Source organism: Pleurodeles waltl, chromosome 6, assembly GCF_031143425.1.
Source record: "Pleurodeles waltl isolate 20211129_DDA chromosome 6, aPleWal1.hap1.20221129, whole genome shotgun sequence".
In the NCBI taxonomy this organism is placed as follows: Eukaryota; Metazoa; Chordata; class Amphibia; order Caudata; family Salamandridae; genus Pleurodeles; species Pleurodeles waltl.
This window is the reverse complement of record NC_090445.1, coordinates 179,996,444-180,014,997: the sequence shown is the minus strand read 5'-3', so window position 1 is coordinate 180,014,997 and position 18,554 is coordinate 179,996,444. Positions and strand designations below refer to the sequence as shown.

At 43.0% G+C, this 18,554-nt stretch overlaps 1 protein-coding gene across 6 annotated transcripts in view; it reads left to right on the top strand.

Annotated features, from left to right (window-relative positions):
• Positions 1–18,554, top strand: part of BRCA1 (BRCA1 DNA repair associated) — a 477,104-nt gene that overhangs the window by 232,380 nt on the left and 226,170 nt on the right. For all 6 annotated transcript variants that reach the window (XM_069237765.1, XM_069237766.1, XM_069237761.1 and 3 more), the window contains exon 10: positions 14,506–18,111. In XM_069237765.1, coding sequence (XP_069093866.1) covers positions 14,506–18,111 — 3,606 coding nt within the window. The remainder of the gene's footprint in view (positions 1–14,505; positions 18,112–18,554) is intronic.

Below are 18,554 nucleotides of genomic sequence, written 5' to 3'. Positions count from 1 at the left end.
AGGAGAGTGGCTGAGGTCCTGAACCTTCTGCTGCCCTCAGTAGCTGTCAAGACCAATGTCTTGACGGAAGTGCTTCAGCTGTGAGTCACCCCTTCAGAATCTCTTCTCCCTTTTAACAAAGCCATCATAGATGTCCTGCTCTGGGCATTGTCTAAGCCCTGCACAAGGGCTCTTGTGAACAGGACAATTGCCCACCACAATTGCCCTGCCCCAAGGGACCCCTCTTTCCTCACCCAACAGGCCACCCCGGTCAGCTTGGTGGCCCAAGCTTCCACTTCCCAGATAAATCCTGGTGCATTCCCTACCACTCCACTGGATGGGGAATCCAAAAGACCGAACACCTTAAGCAAGAAAATGTTTTCTTCCGCATTCCTGGCATTGCAGTCTGTGAACACTGCATGCCTTTTTTGCCGTTACTGCCATTTCCTATGGGATTCGATTGCACAGGTGCTCTCTATGGTCCAGGAGGAGGCCCGGGCCATATTCTCTTAAGCAATGGCTGATGGGAGCGATGCAGCTAAGTTCACCATCAGATGTTATTGGGGCATGACCGACTCGCTAGGCAGAACAGTTTCTTCATTGGTGGCCTTAAGGCACCATGACTGGCTGAGTATAACTGGCTTTTCAGGGGACGTCCAAGCCTCGCTTATGGACATCCTCTTTGATAGTTCCTGTTAGACTTTTCATCCTTGGTGTGGTCTCCCTTAACTTTTTGCCTCTGTTTCCCAGGTTGTTATGTGCTGGACTCTGTTTTTGTTACTCTGGGCACTTTACTACTGCTATCCAGTGCTAAAGTGCAAGTGCTCCTTTACAAAACGTGTATGTAATTGGTTTATCCATTATTGGCATATTTGATTTATTAGTAAGTCCCTAGTACAGTGCACTAGAGGTGTCCAGGGCCTGTAAATCAAATGCTACTAGTGGGCCTGCAGCACTGGTTGTGCTACCTATATAAGTAGCCCTGTAATCATGTCTCAGACCTGCCATTGCAGTGTCTGTGTGTGCAGTTTTAACTCGTGTAACCACTTGCCAGGCCCAATCCTTCCCTTTTCTTACATGGAAGGCACCCCTAAGGTAGGCCCTAGGTAGCCCCAAGGGCAGGGTGCAGTGTATGGTTAAGGTAGGACATATAGAAATGTGTTTTATATGTCCTGACAGTGAAATATTGCTAAATTCGTTTTTCACTGTTGCAAGGCCTGTCCCTCTCATAGGTTAACATGGGGGCTACCTTTAAATCTGATTAAAGTGTAGATTACCTTTGGGAGCGGATGGACATGTGGAGTTTGGGGTTTCTGAGCTCACCATTTAAAAATACATCTTTTAGTAAAGTTGATTTTAAGATTGTGTGTTTGAAAATGCCACTTTTAGAAAGTGAGCATTTTCTTGCTTATACCATTTCTGTGACTCTGCCTGTTTGTGGATTCCATGTCTGGGACAGTTGGGGTGGTTGCACCTCACACTAGACAGTGACACAAAGGGAGCTGGGGTGTAGTCTGCATTTCCCGATGAGCCATCTGTGCTAGGAGGGAGGGGAGAAGTGGTCACTCACACATGAAAGGACTTTGCCTGTCCTCACACAATGCAGTCTCCAACCCCCTGGTGAGTGTCTGGGGCCTGGCCTGGGCAAGGCAGGATTTCACATTCAAGAGAGACTTTGCTTTGAAGTAGGCCTACTTCAAAGGAGAAATTGGGTATAAGGAGGGCACCCAAAACCACAGACTTTAGAACACTTCTGGAAACCAAGAGGAACCTCTGCCTGGAGAAGAGCTGAGGAAGAAGAGCTGCCCTGCCTGTTACTGTGCTTTGTGGAGCTATCCTGCAGTTGCTGCTTCTGCCAGAGTAAGAGGGCAAAGACTGGACTTTGTGTGCCTTCCATCTTGTGAAGATCTCCAAGGGCTTGATTTAGAGCTTGCCTCCTGTTGTTGAAGTCTCAGGGACAGCAAAGACTTCTCTCTGCCAGCACCTGGAGTCTCTGGAGAGACTCCTACTCTGCCCGGTGGTGCCCATCCAGTTCCTGGGACCCTGAAAGGAGAAGCTGGCAGCCTAAGAGGAAGAAATCCACGCACAGAACACCGTGCGGGGAAAAGATTGACGCAACTCCAATCTACGGCTGGAAAATCAATGCGCTGCTGGCTTTGCGGCTGTGAATCGACGCTCTCCTGCAACGCGACCAAAGAATCTACGCATGGAGCTGGAGAAACGACGCGCAGCATCGCTGACGGAGGCTGGGAGATCGCAACCCGCGCTGCGTGGTTTTCGGATCATCGTGCGGCTGGATTTCCGATGCAAACACCAATGGGCATGTAAAAACAACGCAAGGCCTGCCCGGACCCGAGAGTGCTGACCGGATCAACACATCACTCTCCTGCAGAGAGAAGAAACAACGCGCCCCGACCTGACGAAAGGAGAAACGACGCAAGGTCTCGCTCGTGAGTGAAATCGACGCATCGCAAGCCCTTTTTGACGCACACACTCACGTGAAGGTTTTTTTTACGCACCCCAGGTGCATTTTCACGCTAACAGTGTTAGTGTGTGTTTAAAACTACATGAAGACTCTTCACATTTTAATTGATAACTTGACTTATATATTGTGGATTTTTGTCGTTTTGGTCTTGTTTTGTTTAGATAAATATTTCCTATTTTTCTAAACCTGTGTTGTCATTTTGTAGTGTTTTCATTAAGTTACTGTGTGTGTTGGTTCAAATACTTTACACCTAGAACTCTGAAGTTAAGCCTACTGCTCTGCCAAGCTACCAAGTGGGTAAGCAGGGGTTAGCTGAGGGTGATTCTCTTTTACCCCGACTAGAGTGAGGGCCTTTCTTGGACAGGGTGTGACCTGACTGCCAACCAAAGACCCGATTTCTAACAGTTCCCATCTCTTCGGAAACAAGGCGGACTCAGTGCTAGAGCGCTTCAAGGACAGCAGAGCTTTGCGCAGGTTCTTGGATACTTTTATGGTTCCCCTGTCCATTTCAGTCCACCTTTCGCGTCTTTGTGCCCATGGAAGGGGCTTCCAGCAGTGCCTATACCTGCTCAGCTACTGCAACCCACAAGCTTTCCAGCCTCTGTGCGACTGAGGATGAAGTACCCACAGTCCTCATGGGTCAGGTATCCAGAGGTTGTCCCAGTCCACCCCACTACCCCCTCATAGCAGCCTCCAAACCCCCTTAGCTTGCCTTCCATCAACATGGGCAACCAGTGGGTGGCAGGATACGCCATCACCTGCACCACTGGAGGTCAATAACATCAGACCACTGGGTCTCCAAATAGTACGGAGGGGCTACTCCCTCTCCTTCGTGACTGCCCCTCCAGCCATACCACCCTCTTTTGACAGAGTGACGGAGGATCATCTCTTATTCCCTCAGAAAGTAGCAGCTTTTTTGGGCAAGGGAACAATAGAGAGTGTGCTAGCATCAGAAGTGGGCCATGGTTGCTATTCCTGCTACTTTTTGGTGTCTGAAAAGGATAGAGGCTTCATCCTTTCTTAGACATGTGTCCTCTCAATTTCTTCTGGGGAACAAAAGAGAAATTCAAAATGCTTGCTCTCTCTCAAGTCAGGTTTGCCCTGGACCTGGGAGACTGGATGGTAGCATTGGACTTGCAGGATACATACTTCCACATCCCCGTCCTGCCTGCCCACAGATGTTCACAGTGGGTCAAGAGAACTTTCAGTTATCGTGCTCCTCTTTGGCTTTACCAGCATCCCTTGGGTGTTCACCAAGGTGATGGCGGTGATCTTCCCCTATCTTGATGACTGGCTGTTGAAGGTGGGCTCATCCCAGGCAGTCATCTCCACCTCCAGACTATGGTGAACCTCCTGCACTTGCTGGGGTTCACTATGTATGTGCCAAAGTCACACCTGACCCCTTCTCAGACACACCCTTTCATTGTAGCTCTTCTGGACACAATTTCGTTTTAGGCTTATCCTCTTAAATGGTGAGTCCAGTATGTACAGGCTGTGATATCGATGTTTCAGCTTCTATCCTGGGTTTCACTGAGAGACTCTGAGGCCCTGCATTCCAACTTAAAGTTTCAGTGGGTGCAGCAGCAGGGAAATCTCTCTGACATGGTCCAGATCTTGGGGGCACTGCTAAAGATCTGCAGTGCTGGTTAACAAACCGCGATTGTGTCAGCGGCAGATCCCTCTCCCTTCCCCCAAGCAGACCGGACGGTAGTGACAGTTGCATCACTTGTGGGATGGGGCGGCCATCTGGGAGAGGTGAAAATCAGAGGACTCTGGTCTCAGACGGAAGCTGTGCTCCACATTTATCCTGTTGGAGCGCCAAACGATCCATTGAAAGCCTTTCTACCCTCTATCAAGGAAAGGCTGGTCCAGGTGTTCATGGACAACACCCTGCCATGTGGTACTGCAACAAACAGGACAGGGTGTGTTCGTGGACCTTTTGTTAAGAGTCCCTGCACCTTTGGACATACCTGGAATGTCAGGGCATATCCCTGGTGGTCAACACCTGGCAGGCTCTCTAAACGCCAGAGCATTTGAACTCAGCCAGTGATGCCTAGAAGATCACAATTGGCGTCTCCATCCAGAGGTGGTGCAAATTCTCTTTCAACAGTGTGGGGAGAGCCTTGGTTGGATCTATTCACCTCCTCCGATAATGTGCAATATCAGCAGTTCTGTGCCCTTGAGTTTCCAAGGCTGCTGTTGCTCAGAGACACCTTTAATCTTGATTGGAGCTCTGGCCTCCTATATGCTTTTCTGCCAATACCAGTCCCTCGAGATCTCAAGAACATCAGGAATAATCAGGCTTAAGACATCCTTGTGGCTCCGGACTGGGCTCGGAGTGTCTGGTATCCCGAGCTGTTGTGCATGACCATCAGGGGAGGGTTCTACACCAGAACCTGTCATCTCTCCGCCTTCATACGTGGAGATTGAGTAGCAACAGTTGACAGCTTTCAACTTTCCACCCGAAATCTGTAATATTATCTTGACAGCCCAGGGTCCCTCAACCAAGAAGATATATGCTGGCCATTAGAATAAATTTGTGACATGGTGTACTTAACAGCAGGTTGATCCCCTTTTTGCACTCCTTTCTCAAGTCCTTTTGTTTATTCTTCATCTGACCCAGCAGTGCTTTCCACTGGGCACCTTAGAAGATTGTTTAACTGCAATCTCTACTTTTCTGCAGCTGCCATATCAAACTCTTTTCATGTTCCCCATTGTAAATGGGTTCCTTAAAGATCTGCAGTACCTTTTACCTGGGTCCCTTTGTTATGCCTAGATGGGACCTGAATCTGGTTCTCACTTTCCTAATGTGTGCTCCCTTCGAGCTGCTTCATTTTTGCCCTCTCTGGCTCCTTACCATCAAGATTGCCTTTCTGATGGCAATTACTTCTGCCTGGAAGATCACTAAGCTTCAGGCTCTATACTCTCAACCTCCCTACATTTGTTTTTTCCCTGACAAACTGGTCCTTCGGTCAAGAGCATCCTTCTTGCCGAACTTAGTCATCCCGTTTTATGTGCATCACCTTGCCTACCTTTTACGCCTCACTGAATCCCTGTAAGGAAGAAGAGACTCCACCGGTTGGACCCAAAAATGGCGTTGTTACCTTGAGTGCAAAAAAAAGTTCCAGGTGAACAATCAACTCTTCATTGGGTATGTCTGGGCCACGAAAGGGAAAGGCCATGCAAAAAGGAACCATCTCCCGATGGATTGTGCTCTGCAATAAAATCTGCTATGCATTGGCTAAAAAGCATCCCCCAGAGGTGCTCAACCACCAGAGCCAAGGCTGTGAGCGCTGCATTAGCTCATGGAGTTCCATTCCTGGACACCTGCCAGGCAGCAACGTGGGCATCTCTGCACAGGTTTACCAAACTTTATTGCCTGGACAGTCAGGTTCGTAGGGATGGGCACTTTGCCTGTTCAGTCTTGCAGGACTGTTTAGCCTTAAACCTGTTTCACAGACCCACCTAGGGGGAGGTATTGCTTGAGTATGTATTCTAAGGTAAGGAACCTGTGGTGAGAAGTCACTATCAGACGAACAAGTTACTTACTTTCAGTATCACCTTATCTAGTAGAGATTCTATCTAGCCGCAGATTCCTCACTGACCCACTCATCCTCCCCACACTGTGAACAGATGTCTGGACTGTCCCACTGACAAGTGGTCAGTCTTCTCCGTGGCTCCGCACTCCTGGCATGGAAAATCACGAAAATAAACTAATGTCAGTGTGCTGGGATGGCACCTATATAGGCACAGCGCACGTCACTTCTGGCGTGGACGTTGCCAACAAAGAAACTCTGAGCTGAACCACACCACCTAGCGGCACACAGGGACACTGCTCACAAGAAGTTTCCGAATCCAGTCTGACACCTGGAGATAAGTTTACCAGATCAGGCGTTACTGAAGGTTAGTAATTTGTTTTATTTACAAGGGAGGTTCTGAGGGGATGGAAATCAAACAAGTTCGGAATAAAGATAAATGCATGGTTTCTTTAGAAAAGGCATTCAGACAGATTATTATATTAGCAATTTTTATTAAATACATGATCTTGTGCCACCATTCTCTGCTTAGATTGAGTTATTTGCAGAACTGGTCTTGATAAAAACTTAAAAAGAAATGTGGTGTAGGAATTGAATGGTTTGATAAAGAATGTTGATTAAGTAGGCTAAATCTATGACATTACCAAAAAACAATTGTAAAAGTAACTCAACAAGACCTTTTGGAGGCATATAGGTATAAGTTGAAGAATTGTAAGCACATTATCAGGATAATTAACAGTTTTTAAAAAATCGAGATGGATAAGAGAATGGATCTGATTGATGTGCATATGTTTTAACCATTGGTAACACTAGGTGCAATGAAAAATAGATCACTTTTAGAACAATTTACCTATATCACAGAGAGAGGTGTGGTTTGCATCTGAATTTTATGCCAGCCTTTATCTACCTGTGTCCGACTCTTGCACATATGAAGCATATGTGCCATTAAAATTGGATGCCAATAATTTATTGTATAACACCTCGGGTCCTGATGGGATATGTAGTGAAGTTATAAAAAAGAATCCAGGTTTGTAGTATTTTTCTGTCAGCATTTAAATGTATTGTTAGGAAAAAGTTGGTACTTCACTCTTGCCTAGGGTATTTTATTAAACTCATTTATAAAAAGGGGTCTCGGAGTGACCATGTTTCTACGGAATACTTTGTCTCCTTGATTCCACAGGAAATTCTTTTGTTAAATATACTCTTTAGTGTTTAGAAGGGTGGATTAAAGAATATGCAGCTTTAATGTTTTAGGCAGGGCTTTAACCTGTATCACCAAATATTTACCCTCTGGATTGTTGTCCTAAAGTTGACTTTGGAAATTTGTATATGTGCATAGTCATCTTCTGTGCTACTTTTGAAAGGGTGGAATATGTGATATTATGGGAAAAGCCTGAGCTGATGAGGTTTGCTGAGGGATTAATGTGTCTAATTAGAGTCCTGCATTCCTGTACTCAGACAAGGGATACCACAAACGATTAACAAAGAATTGACAAGTCCAATTATTAATAAAAGCTGCATGAAAGAATGTTGTGTTAAACCCCCATGTTGTTTGCACTTTTCGAACAATCTCCTTTGTATTTAAAGGGTCTAACTACATTTTATGAAAAAGTTATTTACATTCGCCAGTGCTTTTTCCGTTAGATACTCAAAAATACATGACCATTACATAAACCTTTTATCTGTTCGGATGATTTTGTAGTATTAGGTCAGACTTGAACTTTTAATTTTAAATTGAATGTGAATCGGTTTGAAAGCTTATGTTGGAAATTATAACTCCAGCTCACAAAAAATATAAATATAGACACTACCAGGCTGAAGCTATAGCTGAGAGCTCTACACAGTCATACGGAGGCAATGGGTGTCATCTTGAGTAAGATTTTGCAAGAAAAGGACGTTGTGGCAGGAGATGTTTTAGAGCTTAGTGGCAAATGAAACAAACTGGATGGCATCGTGCAAGAAGCAGTGTAGGTATGTATTTGATGAATATTGTATTGTGCAAGAAGAAATTTGTTGTTGCAGGGTAATGAAAACTCTGAATAAAGGCGTAATTAATTGAACGTGCATCTGAAAGCTATTCTGCGTGTGCAGATCTAAAAACCTTGAGCAGCTTGAAAATATTGCTGTGGTTTTTCCACGTTTTGGAGGGTTTCATTTTTTAAGAGATATAAGAAAATGAGCACTTGTTAATCAGGGCCAGTATACTTATGTTAGAGACAGCAAGACTGTCTTATTTCCTGAAAACCGCCTTTGGGTCAATGAAAATAAACCTGATAAATTGTTCCATTTATTATTAAAACGCCATGTAAGTGATGTGTATAAAGCGCAATATACTAGTCCTTTGTTAATGAAATATGGTTGTAATTTGGATAGAAATGTGAAAAATGGTATGGTGAACCTGCCAAATAGTCCGTCTGCTGTAGCACTGGGCAGTTTAAAAAAAACAACAACAAAAAACAAAGCTGTCATATAGTGATTGTGATTGCATGATTTTATTCTGTATGAAGTTTGCAGGACTTTCATTTAGCCTAATAAGTGTTATTTTACAAGTGTCTGGCTCTTGGAATATACCGTTTTGGATATTCTCCTGTGGGACTGAAGCTGCAGTCCACATTGCCTGACCCACTACATACCAGAGCATTCCCTTCGTCCCAACGCCTTCCTGTTTCAGGTTTGTGGCTGGTTCAGCTCCTAATGTGCTGCCAGTCCGGACTTAAGCTTGATTCTTTGGTAACCCCATATTACCGCACCATATTTTCCCTTATATTCAGTAAGGGTGTGCGATCAAAGAGACTCGGTGTACGGTTCGCCAAGAGACAGCTATGGCCTTAGCCTCACATGTTGGAGGCTGAGCGTTTTGATACTTCTACAACGTTCCTTGCCTCTGTCATACAGAAATATTTTTAGACCCTTGATAAGCAGGTTCATTCGCAGCCCTGATACCTACTGCCCCTTTGACGAATTCTCCGTATTTGGGAAATCACCAGGGTGTTGTACCCATCGCAGCAAAGGTTTCCCCCCATTCTGGAGGGTTTGGGATGATGAGAGAATGGCCCATTTGCTTCCCTTCCTTTGATAGGGTTTGAAGCCAGCCATCCCTTCTAGAGAAGACAGATCTCATATGCAGTATGCCATTCAGAATGTGTCTTAGGCTTCTTGCAATCACAGTTACTGGGCAGTTTCCTTTAGCCCAGTAGTAGTTATTTCTACTAAATTGTACTCTTTGGAGAATTGGTTGCTCTATAAATGAGAACAATTAGACATACATAAAATGATTATTTTACCAGCTAAACATTTTAAAGAAAATAACAATATCATCATTTATTCCTGCTGGGAATCATTCTCCCTTCCGAGGATGCTAGTGTGGCTGTCTAAACTAGTTGTTCTGATTCAAATTGGAAAAAATGAGTTGCGGGAATACTGGAGATATCAGTCTTTCCAACATCTCATTAAATTTCTGCATTGTTTTAGATGTTTATATTTACTCCCTTTTTTCGGTTTTGCATATGTATTTTTCAATATTGTGCCTTTTCTTTAATTGTTTGAATAAGATTGGCCTTGAATGTGTCGCATCCAAAGAAAATGGACACTCTTCTTGTACAAATGTGTGTAGCCGATTCAAATTTAATGACTGTCTTAGGAAATATTGAAAAAAATTACTTTTCTATACAAATAAGAGTGCCTTTTTATGTCTTTTGGTATTTTAACCTGCTTTTTGCACGCCAATATTATTTCTGGAACATTTCCACGTTCATTGCTTACACACTTTAAATGTGTTCTGCAATTTAACTGAGCTTTATTTTTGTCCCCTTGACTGGCACTGTATAACTCAGCATTGCAAAATATTTACACCCTCCCTCATTGTTAATTTTGATGACTACATTTTAATTTGAACTGTTTGTGTTCTATTGTTTGTATAAATACACTGCATAACAGTACCTAGTAACAAATGTGTAGTGTTCTGCTTAAAATGTTAGTATACATAACTATTCTTTTTTTCTGCAATCTCAGAGTTGGAGCGGGAATCCACCATTTTTTGTGCTTTCAGTACTGGATAAGAGTACAAAGCTTGCAGTGTACATTTAGAAGGAAACCTATTAAATATTTTAACTCAATCTTCATCAGCTAAATCCTGAACCTATTGTAGTGGCTTTAGCCCCAACATGTGGAATGACTATGCCCTTTTTGAGAAGAATCCTGCCCAAGATGAGGCCTTAGTTTAAGTCCTAAAGTTTATGCTGTGAGCAGGCAAACTGTTCTTGTGTTACGTCGTAGCATCAGTTCATCAATGGCCACCTTGATATAGTAGTTATTGGTACGGACCTAGGTGTAAATTTCCACAGACGAGAATGACTGCGCTTATTAAATTCCTTTACAAAAGCACAGAAAATTTTACTAGATCTGCCCTCCTTCAGGAAATAGGCAAAGGCCACCATCAAGAACACAGTAAATGTAGTGCACAAGTTACAACGCCCCAGGCAATAATTTATTTTAGCCAACTATAGAGATCCGGCATTATATGGAGAGAGGAAATGATACATATTAGAATTTCTTCTGCCCTACTACCTATAGCAAAATAAAATGTAAAACAATCTATGCCCCTTTCCATGAAATCCGTCAGCAAGAGACTCTTTTAGTTGACTTCCACACCTGTATCGAGATCAGGCAAGATCCCTCGACCCTCCTTATGGTTTGCTGTGATTTAATAAATTCCCTCCCTCCTACTCCATTTCCATCCGGCGTTGCTATGTGTTTGGTATTCAAGATCCACTGGTTATTGGAATTTGCTTGATAGATTTTTTTGTTACTTATGGAGTCTGTGGTTTATATGCGGCTCTTTGCTGTCAATTAAAGAAACTGAGCTCTATGTACCATCTTCTCCCTTTGCCTGTTCAATCTGTTTTTCTGAGGGAGTACCTCGAGATACTGATTGAAGACAGATCCTCTCAGCTCTACAGAGGAGAATGTGACTTTACTAAAACATTTTACTCAGAGCCACAGTTTCCAAAATTGATTATTGGAACTTGCCTTATTTAAGCTGCAGTTATCATTAGAAGGGCTGCAGAGAGTTCAGAAGCGGGTAGTTGTAAATTTAAACACCCCATCATGTTACTGTGCATCTTATATCTCTGCAGTGGTTGCCATGTGTGGTCTGGGTATAGATCAAGGTATGAACTGTAGCTCAAAATGGTCTGTACCTGATCGACCCAATATTCTTGAGACCTTCATTTCCACTTGGAGATCTAAGGTGATTCCTAATCTGACTGTGCCAAGACATAATTACATTAGGGAGATAATCTTCTGTATTTGGGTGCCTAGAGCCAGACCTCTGAATGTTCTGCAGTTGGAACTCTGCAATACTGAGGAACATCTGACATTCAGAAAGGCTTTAAAAGGCCAGTTTATTGAGACATTGCTTCGATTAGTTGTAGAGTGTTTGGAAGTGAGAAGAAAGGTTATTTTAACTGTGGTGAGGTTGGCAAAGGTACTCCTCTTGGGAACCATGAATCATTTTTTTATGCTGGACTTCGACCAATACTATAAGTGTGAAAGGAGGAAAAAGCGAGCAAGATGGAGCAGGAGAAACATAGAAAAGCAGTGTGAAAGCAGTGATGAAAAAGAACCTGTCGGAGGGAAGTAGAGAGATTGGAGGCATAGGGTGGTTGAAGAAAGCCATGAGGAGGTGCAATGTGATTTTATGCAATACTGCTATTTGGCACCACTGGCGGTGAGCTTAAAAAAAAAAAAAAAAAAAAAAAAAGCTTTGGACCCCACACATATTATTTTTCTCATACATTAAGCACTGGTTCTTGGTTGCTCCATACTGTCTCTCTAACCATGACCTCGCAGGCTCTTCCCTACCCAGTGCCAAGAACCATCCCTTGGTGGTGGTGTAGACACAAAATGGCATTTACATGATATTTCCTTTAAATTCTCAGTTGACTGCATGAATCACAACAAATGGTTCTGCCATTTACGAAGTCAATGCTTTTGTGCAGCATGCTAATTATAATTGAAAAGAGGAATAGATTGAGTTGTCAGGTGTTGCTTTCAAGTCTAAGGCCCTGATTATGATTTAGGCGTAGCGGTAATTACACATACAGGGATGAATAGTGCATGACTTTACCGAATCACATTACTTTAACAAATCGTCAGATCATGAGTTAAAAACTGCATGCGTTAAATAGCACATGTGCTAAATTCCACGCCTGTAGTTCGTGTGCACTATTTACCACATTTACTATTTAACGCCTGCACTATTTACCACATGTGAAAAATAACACTTGGCAAATAACACCCAATTACAAATATGAGAGGTCATTGGAAACCAGTGGAAAATAGCAGCAGGGAAAAGCAAGCGGTAAAAATTTGTGATAGTGTAGCAATTGAAAGAAGAGCCGTAAAACAATAGAAAATTCAAAGACCAACACAATAAGGCAAAAACACAGTACATGCAGTGTTTGAGATGCAATAATAACATTTCATATATACCTGCACACAGGGCCAGACTACATTAAGAGCCAGGGGCATGTGAAACTATCACAGGTTGCGTGCAGCAGCTCACACTTTCATTCTACAGTCCACTGAAGTGGATGCAGCACTCTTAGGCCATGATAACATGCTGTGCTGGATCCATGTTCTGCTGCAACAAGCAATAAAGCGTGAAGCTAGAAACCAGGCACCAATCAGTGATGTTAAATGGCACAGCAACACGGGACAAGAGCCTGGATTGACAGAGTAAGTTCTAGAGCCCATAAACATGAGTCAGTTTGAGATCCAGAGGATATACAGGCTTTCTATGGGCACCGTACAAAACATATTTTCACCATTACGGATACCATGGATCCCAACATAGGAATCCACTGCCACCTCCTCCTTCCTGAAAATTTTAGAAGCACTAGAATTCTTTGCAACAGGTGCCACACAGCAGACAATAGGATTGGTGTGTGGCATTTCTCAGTCAGTCTTTAAGAAAACACTGTAAGTGATGAATGATTTGCAGAAACTGAATGAGCAGCATGTGCAGTTCCATTTGAACACCCGCACAGCTAATGCCAGCAAAGCAAGCATCTGTGCTGCAGCAGGATTTACTGATATCCTATAGTCAATTGGCTGCACTCATGTACATGTGGTGACCTCAGGTAGACAGGAACAACTGTGCTGAAACTGTGAAATGAAACCCAATATTTATGTGCAAGTGATGTGGATCTTTGTATACTGAACTAGTGTGTTAGGAGCTCTGGGCAAATCCACAATGTTATGATGCTGAAGAGAAGCCACATTAGTATAAGGTATTCGGCAGGCAAATCAACCCTTCATCATCAGTATTATAGAACATGATGTTTTTGTAGCACAGTACGTCAGCAGTACCATTAGAGAGTTGTTAGCCTCTATGGCATATACAAGGATCAAGTGAATATGTGTAACAAATTACATCGGTCACTCTTCACAATGATGATGATTCGCCAAGTCAACTTTTTATTAACCACATGTACTTCCATTATGACCTTCATGACTGGTAACTTGGAGTCTTCTGACCTCAAGACCTTCTTGCCTGTCTTTCACTCCGGATATGTGGAGGATGGCCATAATTGGTTTCTCCCACAGCTTGAGGTAGAGCGAAGTTGGAGAACAAGATCAGTTGCCATGTTTTAGTACTGCTTGGCAACTAGAATTTCAAGTTTTAGAACCGTTTTTTATTGTTCTCAACATCATGTGGATATGTTGATTCAGTATTGATTTTGGCCATTATCTCCTTAAACAAGCATGTTTTTCTTTGTTTTTGTGGTATCTTCAGCATGAGATTGCGTATTAGATGGTCATAGTGTCTTATCACCTCTTTGGCCAAGAATTCCCGCTCAGGACCCATAAACTTGTACTTCTTTTCCCTACCTGGGTCCGTGATGCAAATGTTTTGCAGATATCTAATTGTGATGACTGTAGTAAGACACACAGGATCCACTGCCATCCTCTGATATCACTCAGTGTTTTGTCCACACAAAATTGTCTGCACACACCCACACAGGAAGGAGTTGTTGGTGTACTTCTAGGATGCTCTAAGATTCTTTTGACTGTTGCTCTGGTCGTTTCTGTTCTCTAGGGATTAATTTCCAAACTCTAGCACCTTCCAAAGCCTGAAATTGGTCACTTTCTGCTATTTTGTGGTTGTGCTACTCTTAAGGTGAGGTATTTAGCACATGCACTAAATAACACATTCTATATTTACCACAGCTGCTAAATTGCACGCATTGGATATTTAACTCCTTTGCTAAATAACGATTCTACGGTGCACGGCAGAACGTCATAATGAGTGTTATTTAACACGTGTTGTTTACTGGACCCCGTGGTACTGGTGTTTACCGTATGTGCAAGTTTGGTGATATTTACTACCAAACTCGTATTAAGAGCCTAAGTGTGAGAAAATTAAGCACTGCTTTTTTTGTTGCTTTTTTCAAACTAGTCGATGGCATGAATTGTTTACGTTCTGTTTGCTTGTCTTTTCAGCTGAATTCAACTTTTCAGAGAAGGAAGACGAAAGTGTAAAGGGTGTCTTATCTCATGCTGTGGATGTCAGAACCACAGGTTCATCTCTGTCAGAACCAGATCGACCGACATCCTGTGGTGCTACTGTGTTTGACCTTCCAGAACAGAAATGTGATGGAACAACTAATGATGCTGTACAGCACGATGGGAAACTTTTGAGCCTTGATACAAAATCTGTGAAGACAGAGCTTCTGCCAGTGGACATAAAGAACCAAAGCCCCAAAAGGTACTCTACTAGTAGAAAAAGTAGTGGTGGTGATCTGCTTGATGAGGACAGAGAAACTTCCAAACATGACAGCTCCTATGAAAAGGAAGAGTCACTGCTTCATCCGGACGTTTCGGAGTGCTCCGTGTCTTGTTCAATCTCCAGAAAAAGAGCCAAAGCTGGTGTGCAGAGAGTTACGGAGTGGCTTTCCAAACTTGATGACGAAATGGTCACCCTTCCTCCCCCGGATGACACTGCGCTTGATCTTCAGAAGTTGCCTTCAGTAACACATAGCGAGAAAGGTGACTCGGATGGGCACTCTTGGGTTTCAGACAAGACCGAAATAATGGAAGAGCCTTTGGAATGTGCTCTACTTTACGAGCAGGGCCAGTCTGCATCAAAGCCACAGTTGCCAACTATTGAAGACCAGGTGTTTGGGAAAACATACAAGCGAGAACGTAAATCCAATACCCATCTTAACCTGAGCGTTTTCAGTGAAAGAAAAAGTACGGATGAAGTTGTAGTGGATCTTGTTAACGAATGCAAGGCCTCAAAAACACGTACTTTAAAGCGAAGAAAGAAAATTGTTGATCTGCAACCTGAAGACTTCATCCGGAAAAACAACAAAGATCAGAATAAATCTACTTGTGGAGACATGCTTGAGAGTGCTGGTGATAGAATTTCAAGAAGAAAACTGAGCATGAGAGGAGAAGTTAACTTTGAGGTTAGCCCAGAGCACCTTCTGCAAAAAGCAGGTGAAAATGGGTGTAAATCTCCTATTGAAAATAGTCTTCATGGCATTGTTGATAGAACTGCAAAAAAGAAGACTAACCAGTCAGCTGCTGATTTTCAGTGTTGCCCTCCTGAAGGTCAAGAGGGGGGTGGTGAGATAATAGAGGACATATCTAAGGGAGATATGAAACCAGTTTTCAAGACTTTGACAGAGCAAGTGCATGGTGACAGAAAAATGATGTCACCACCGTCCAACACTGACAGCCAGCACAATGCAACTTTAATAAGTGTTGTAGGGAGCAAGCACTGCAAATCTCGGACACCGAGTGCTCCAGTCCTCAACCAGTTTTGCAAAGCTGAGCTTGGAAAACATAAACATGCAGAGAAGGGTGTAGCTGTTTCAGTGCCTAGTCCACAAAATCAGATTGAGCTGCAGATTGATAGTTACCCAAGTAGTGAAGAACAAAGAAAGGCTGGAGGTGGTGCAAGGAACCTCCGGCGAAGCCGAAGACTTCTCTTGCAAACCGAAGGAATCAATGTTCAAGTTGTACCATGTAGTGGCCCAAACATCTCAAGAGAGGAAGATCACTTTAGTGTAAGTGGAGATATGGTCCCAGGAGAGTGCCTGACTGGCCCTACTTCCATCTGCCCTGTTTCGGGTGACCATGAAGACGCAGTAATCTGCAATGAACTGAGATCAGACATCAGCCACAAAGAAAATGAACTTTACAACGCAAATAAAACACTACAGTGTGCTCCTGAAAATTCTTCTGTTTTGAGTGATAAGGACTTGCATACCACAGTGTCAGAGGAGAGCGTAGAGTGGTCTTCTAGTGGGCTCCATAATGAGTCTGAAGAGGCTGCTACTCAAAACAGCACGTCTATGCTTATGGCTTCTACTGTTATTGGCCAAAGGAATCCTAAATTAAACAGTTCATGTTTGAATAAAGAGCATTCTAAAGACAAGATCGGAACGGAGTGTTCCTCAGATACAAAATCCATGTATGTTTTGAAAAATCCGAAAAATGAGTTGGATTCTACAAAGAGGCACTCTCCAAATATAAATGATAATTTTGTATCCGCTATAAATTTAGAAGCTGAGGACAGTGAACTTGATACAGAATACCTGCTAAAAACCTTTAAAGGTGCCAAGCGAAGGTCCTTTTTACTGCAACCTAGTCCACCAGTGGAGTGTGCTTCCAGAAGTCAGGTGTTGATAAGTGCAAAAGAAACGAGCTGCAATCACAAGGATACCCCAAAAAGAAACTCAAACTATGGTAACAAAGTGCAAAATACGCACTTGGAACACAAGATCTTATCTAAAGGAAATGTTTCACTCTGTGTATCTGCGGAACCCCTTAGTACTGCAGGGCACAGTATATGCAGTAACACAAACTACAGTAACATGGAGGAGAAGGTCCATTTTGTTGCACAAAATCAAGAGCTTTGCACAACACCGATGAAGAAGAAAGTTACAAATAGGAACACAAAACGGCTACAGAAGTCCAGGCCTCGCAGTGTGGGAAATTGTTCACTTTTAGATGTTGTGGAGAGTTCCTACCATAGTATTTTCAAAGACAGTGGTAGGTCAGGTGATTTGCAGAACAAAGAACTCCTAGTTCAGGGCACAGAGTCAAACACAATTAATGAAACCGAGCTCAGCGAGGAAACCAACCAAGTGGTAAAGACCATAGTATGTAAAGACAGTGGCCTTGTATTAAACTCCAAGGCGGAATTAATGCAGCCTCCCCTTGAACTTACACATCAAAGCCCCATCACAGTCTGCGGCAGCATTTCTTCCAGTGAAACTAGACAAGGGGAAGGAGTACAACTGAGGAGCAATTGTGTAGATAGTGCTCTGAATAAGGAACAAATTAATCAAACTTCGCATCCAAGCGTATCTCAAGAAAACATGGTAGAGATCTTCCCTAAACAAACAGTTGCAATTTCCTGTAGTGCTCTGAACAACACTCCAATTTTGTCTACAACCCCTGATGGTTTATTGTGCACTCCGAATGAGATGAGGGGGAATTCAGCCATATATGGTCTTAGCATAAATAGTAAATCCACTCCGTTGGCCAAGTTCGTAGAGAGCAGCGTTGAGGGGAGCAGTGGATCTTCTGTACTAGTATTTAAGAGATCTGCTCAAAGGCACCCAGCAATGAAATTGTTCTCTTCTGATTCTAGTGAAGAAGATAACATGCCAAGCTTCCAGGGTTTGCTGTTTAGTGATGCTTTCAACCCATCTATGGACTCTGCTGGCCCAAAAAACTCAACAGGTGAATCTTCAGCAAAGCAACAAGGGGGAGGGCTTCTGTTGAGCAGCAACAGTACAAGCGAGCAACAGGAGCAGAAAATTCAGGGGGACACTTTTGGAGAACAGTCTCCTACTCCCAGCCAGCAGTCTGAGTGCTCTGTAAATTTGTTTTCTTCCCAGTCCAATGCCTCTGAGAAGTCAGATAAGGAAGGAGATGACCCTAAGACTTTGATGGTGGCTTTAAACTCCAGGTGTGTGCTGGGAACTGAGAAGGCTACTCCAGAACTAGAGTTTGTTACTGAAGACCATAAAGAAGCAGAATTGGACAGTAGGAACAGAAATCACAATATCCAGAACACAGATCAACATTTAGGTACAGTCAATATTTTTCATGTAATTTTCGCAATTAAAACTCCTTTAATTGATGGAAAATCCTAAAGAAATGCTAATGTTATCCACTCTTGGACTTTATTAATGCCAGAAGGACATGTTGGGCCCAATTCACAAAGATTATCTTATGAATAGGCGTAAGTTATTCTTGTAGTAATCATGACTTACTCCTGAACTCCTCACCTACCCCTCGAATTCATGAGTACTGCAGAAACAAAGTTCACAATGAAATGCTTGTGTTTCTGGCCTTTTTAATATTCATTTTGATGTGGTTAGTCCGAAAGTATCCATTCGGATGGATACTTCGAACTGCTGATTCTTCACCTTGTGAGTTTCTCCAGGTGTCAGACTGGATCTGAAAACTCTTTTTCTAGATTCTGTGCATTGGTACGTGATATCATCGGCCTCCGTCACAAGTCAGCACAC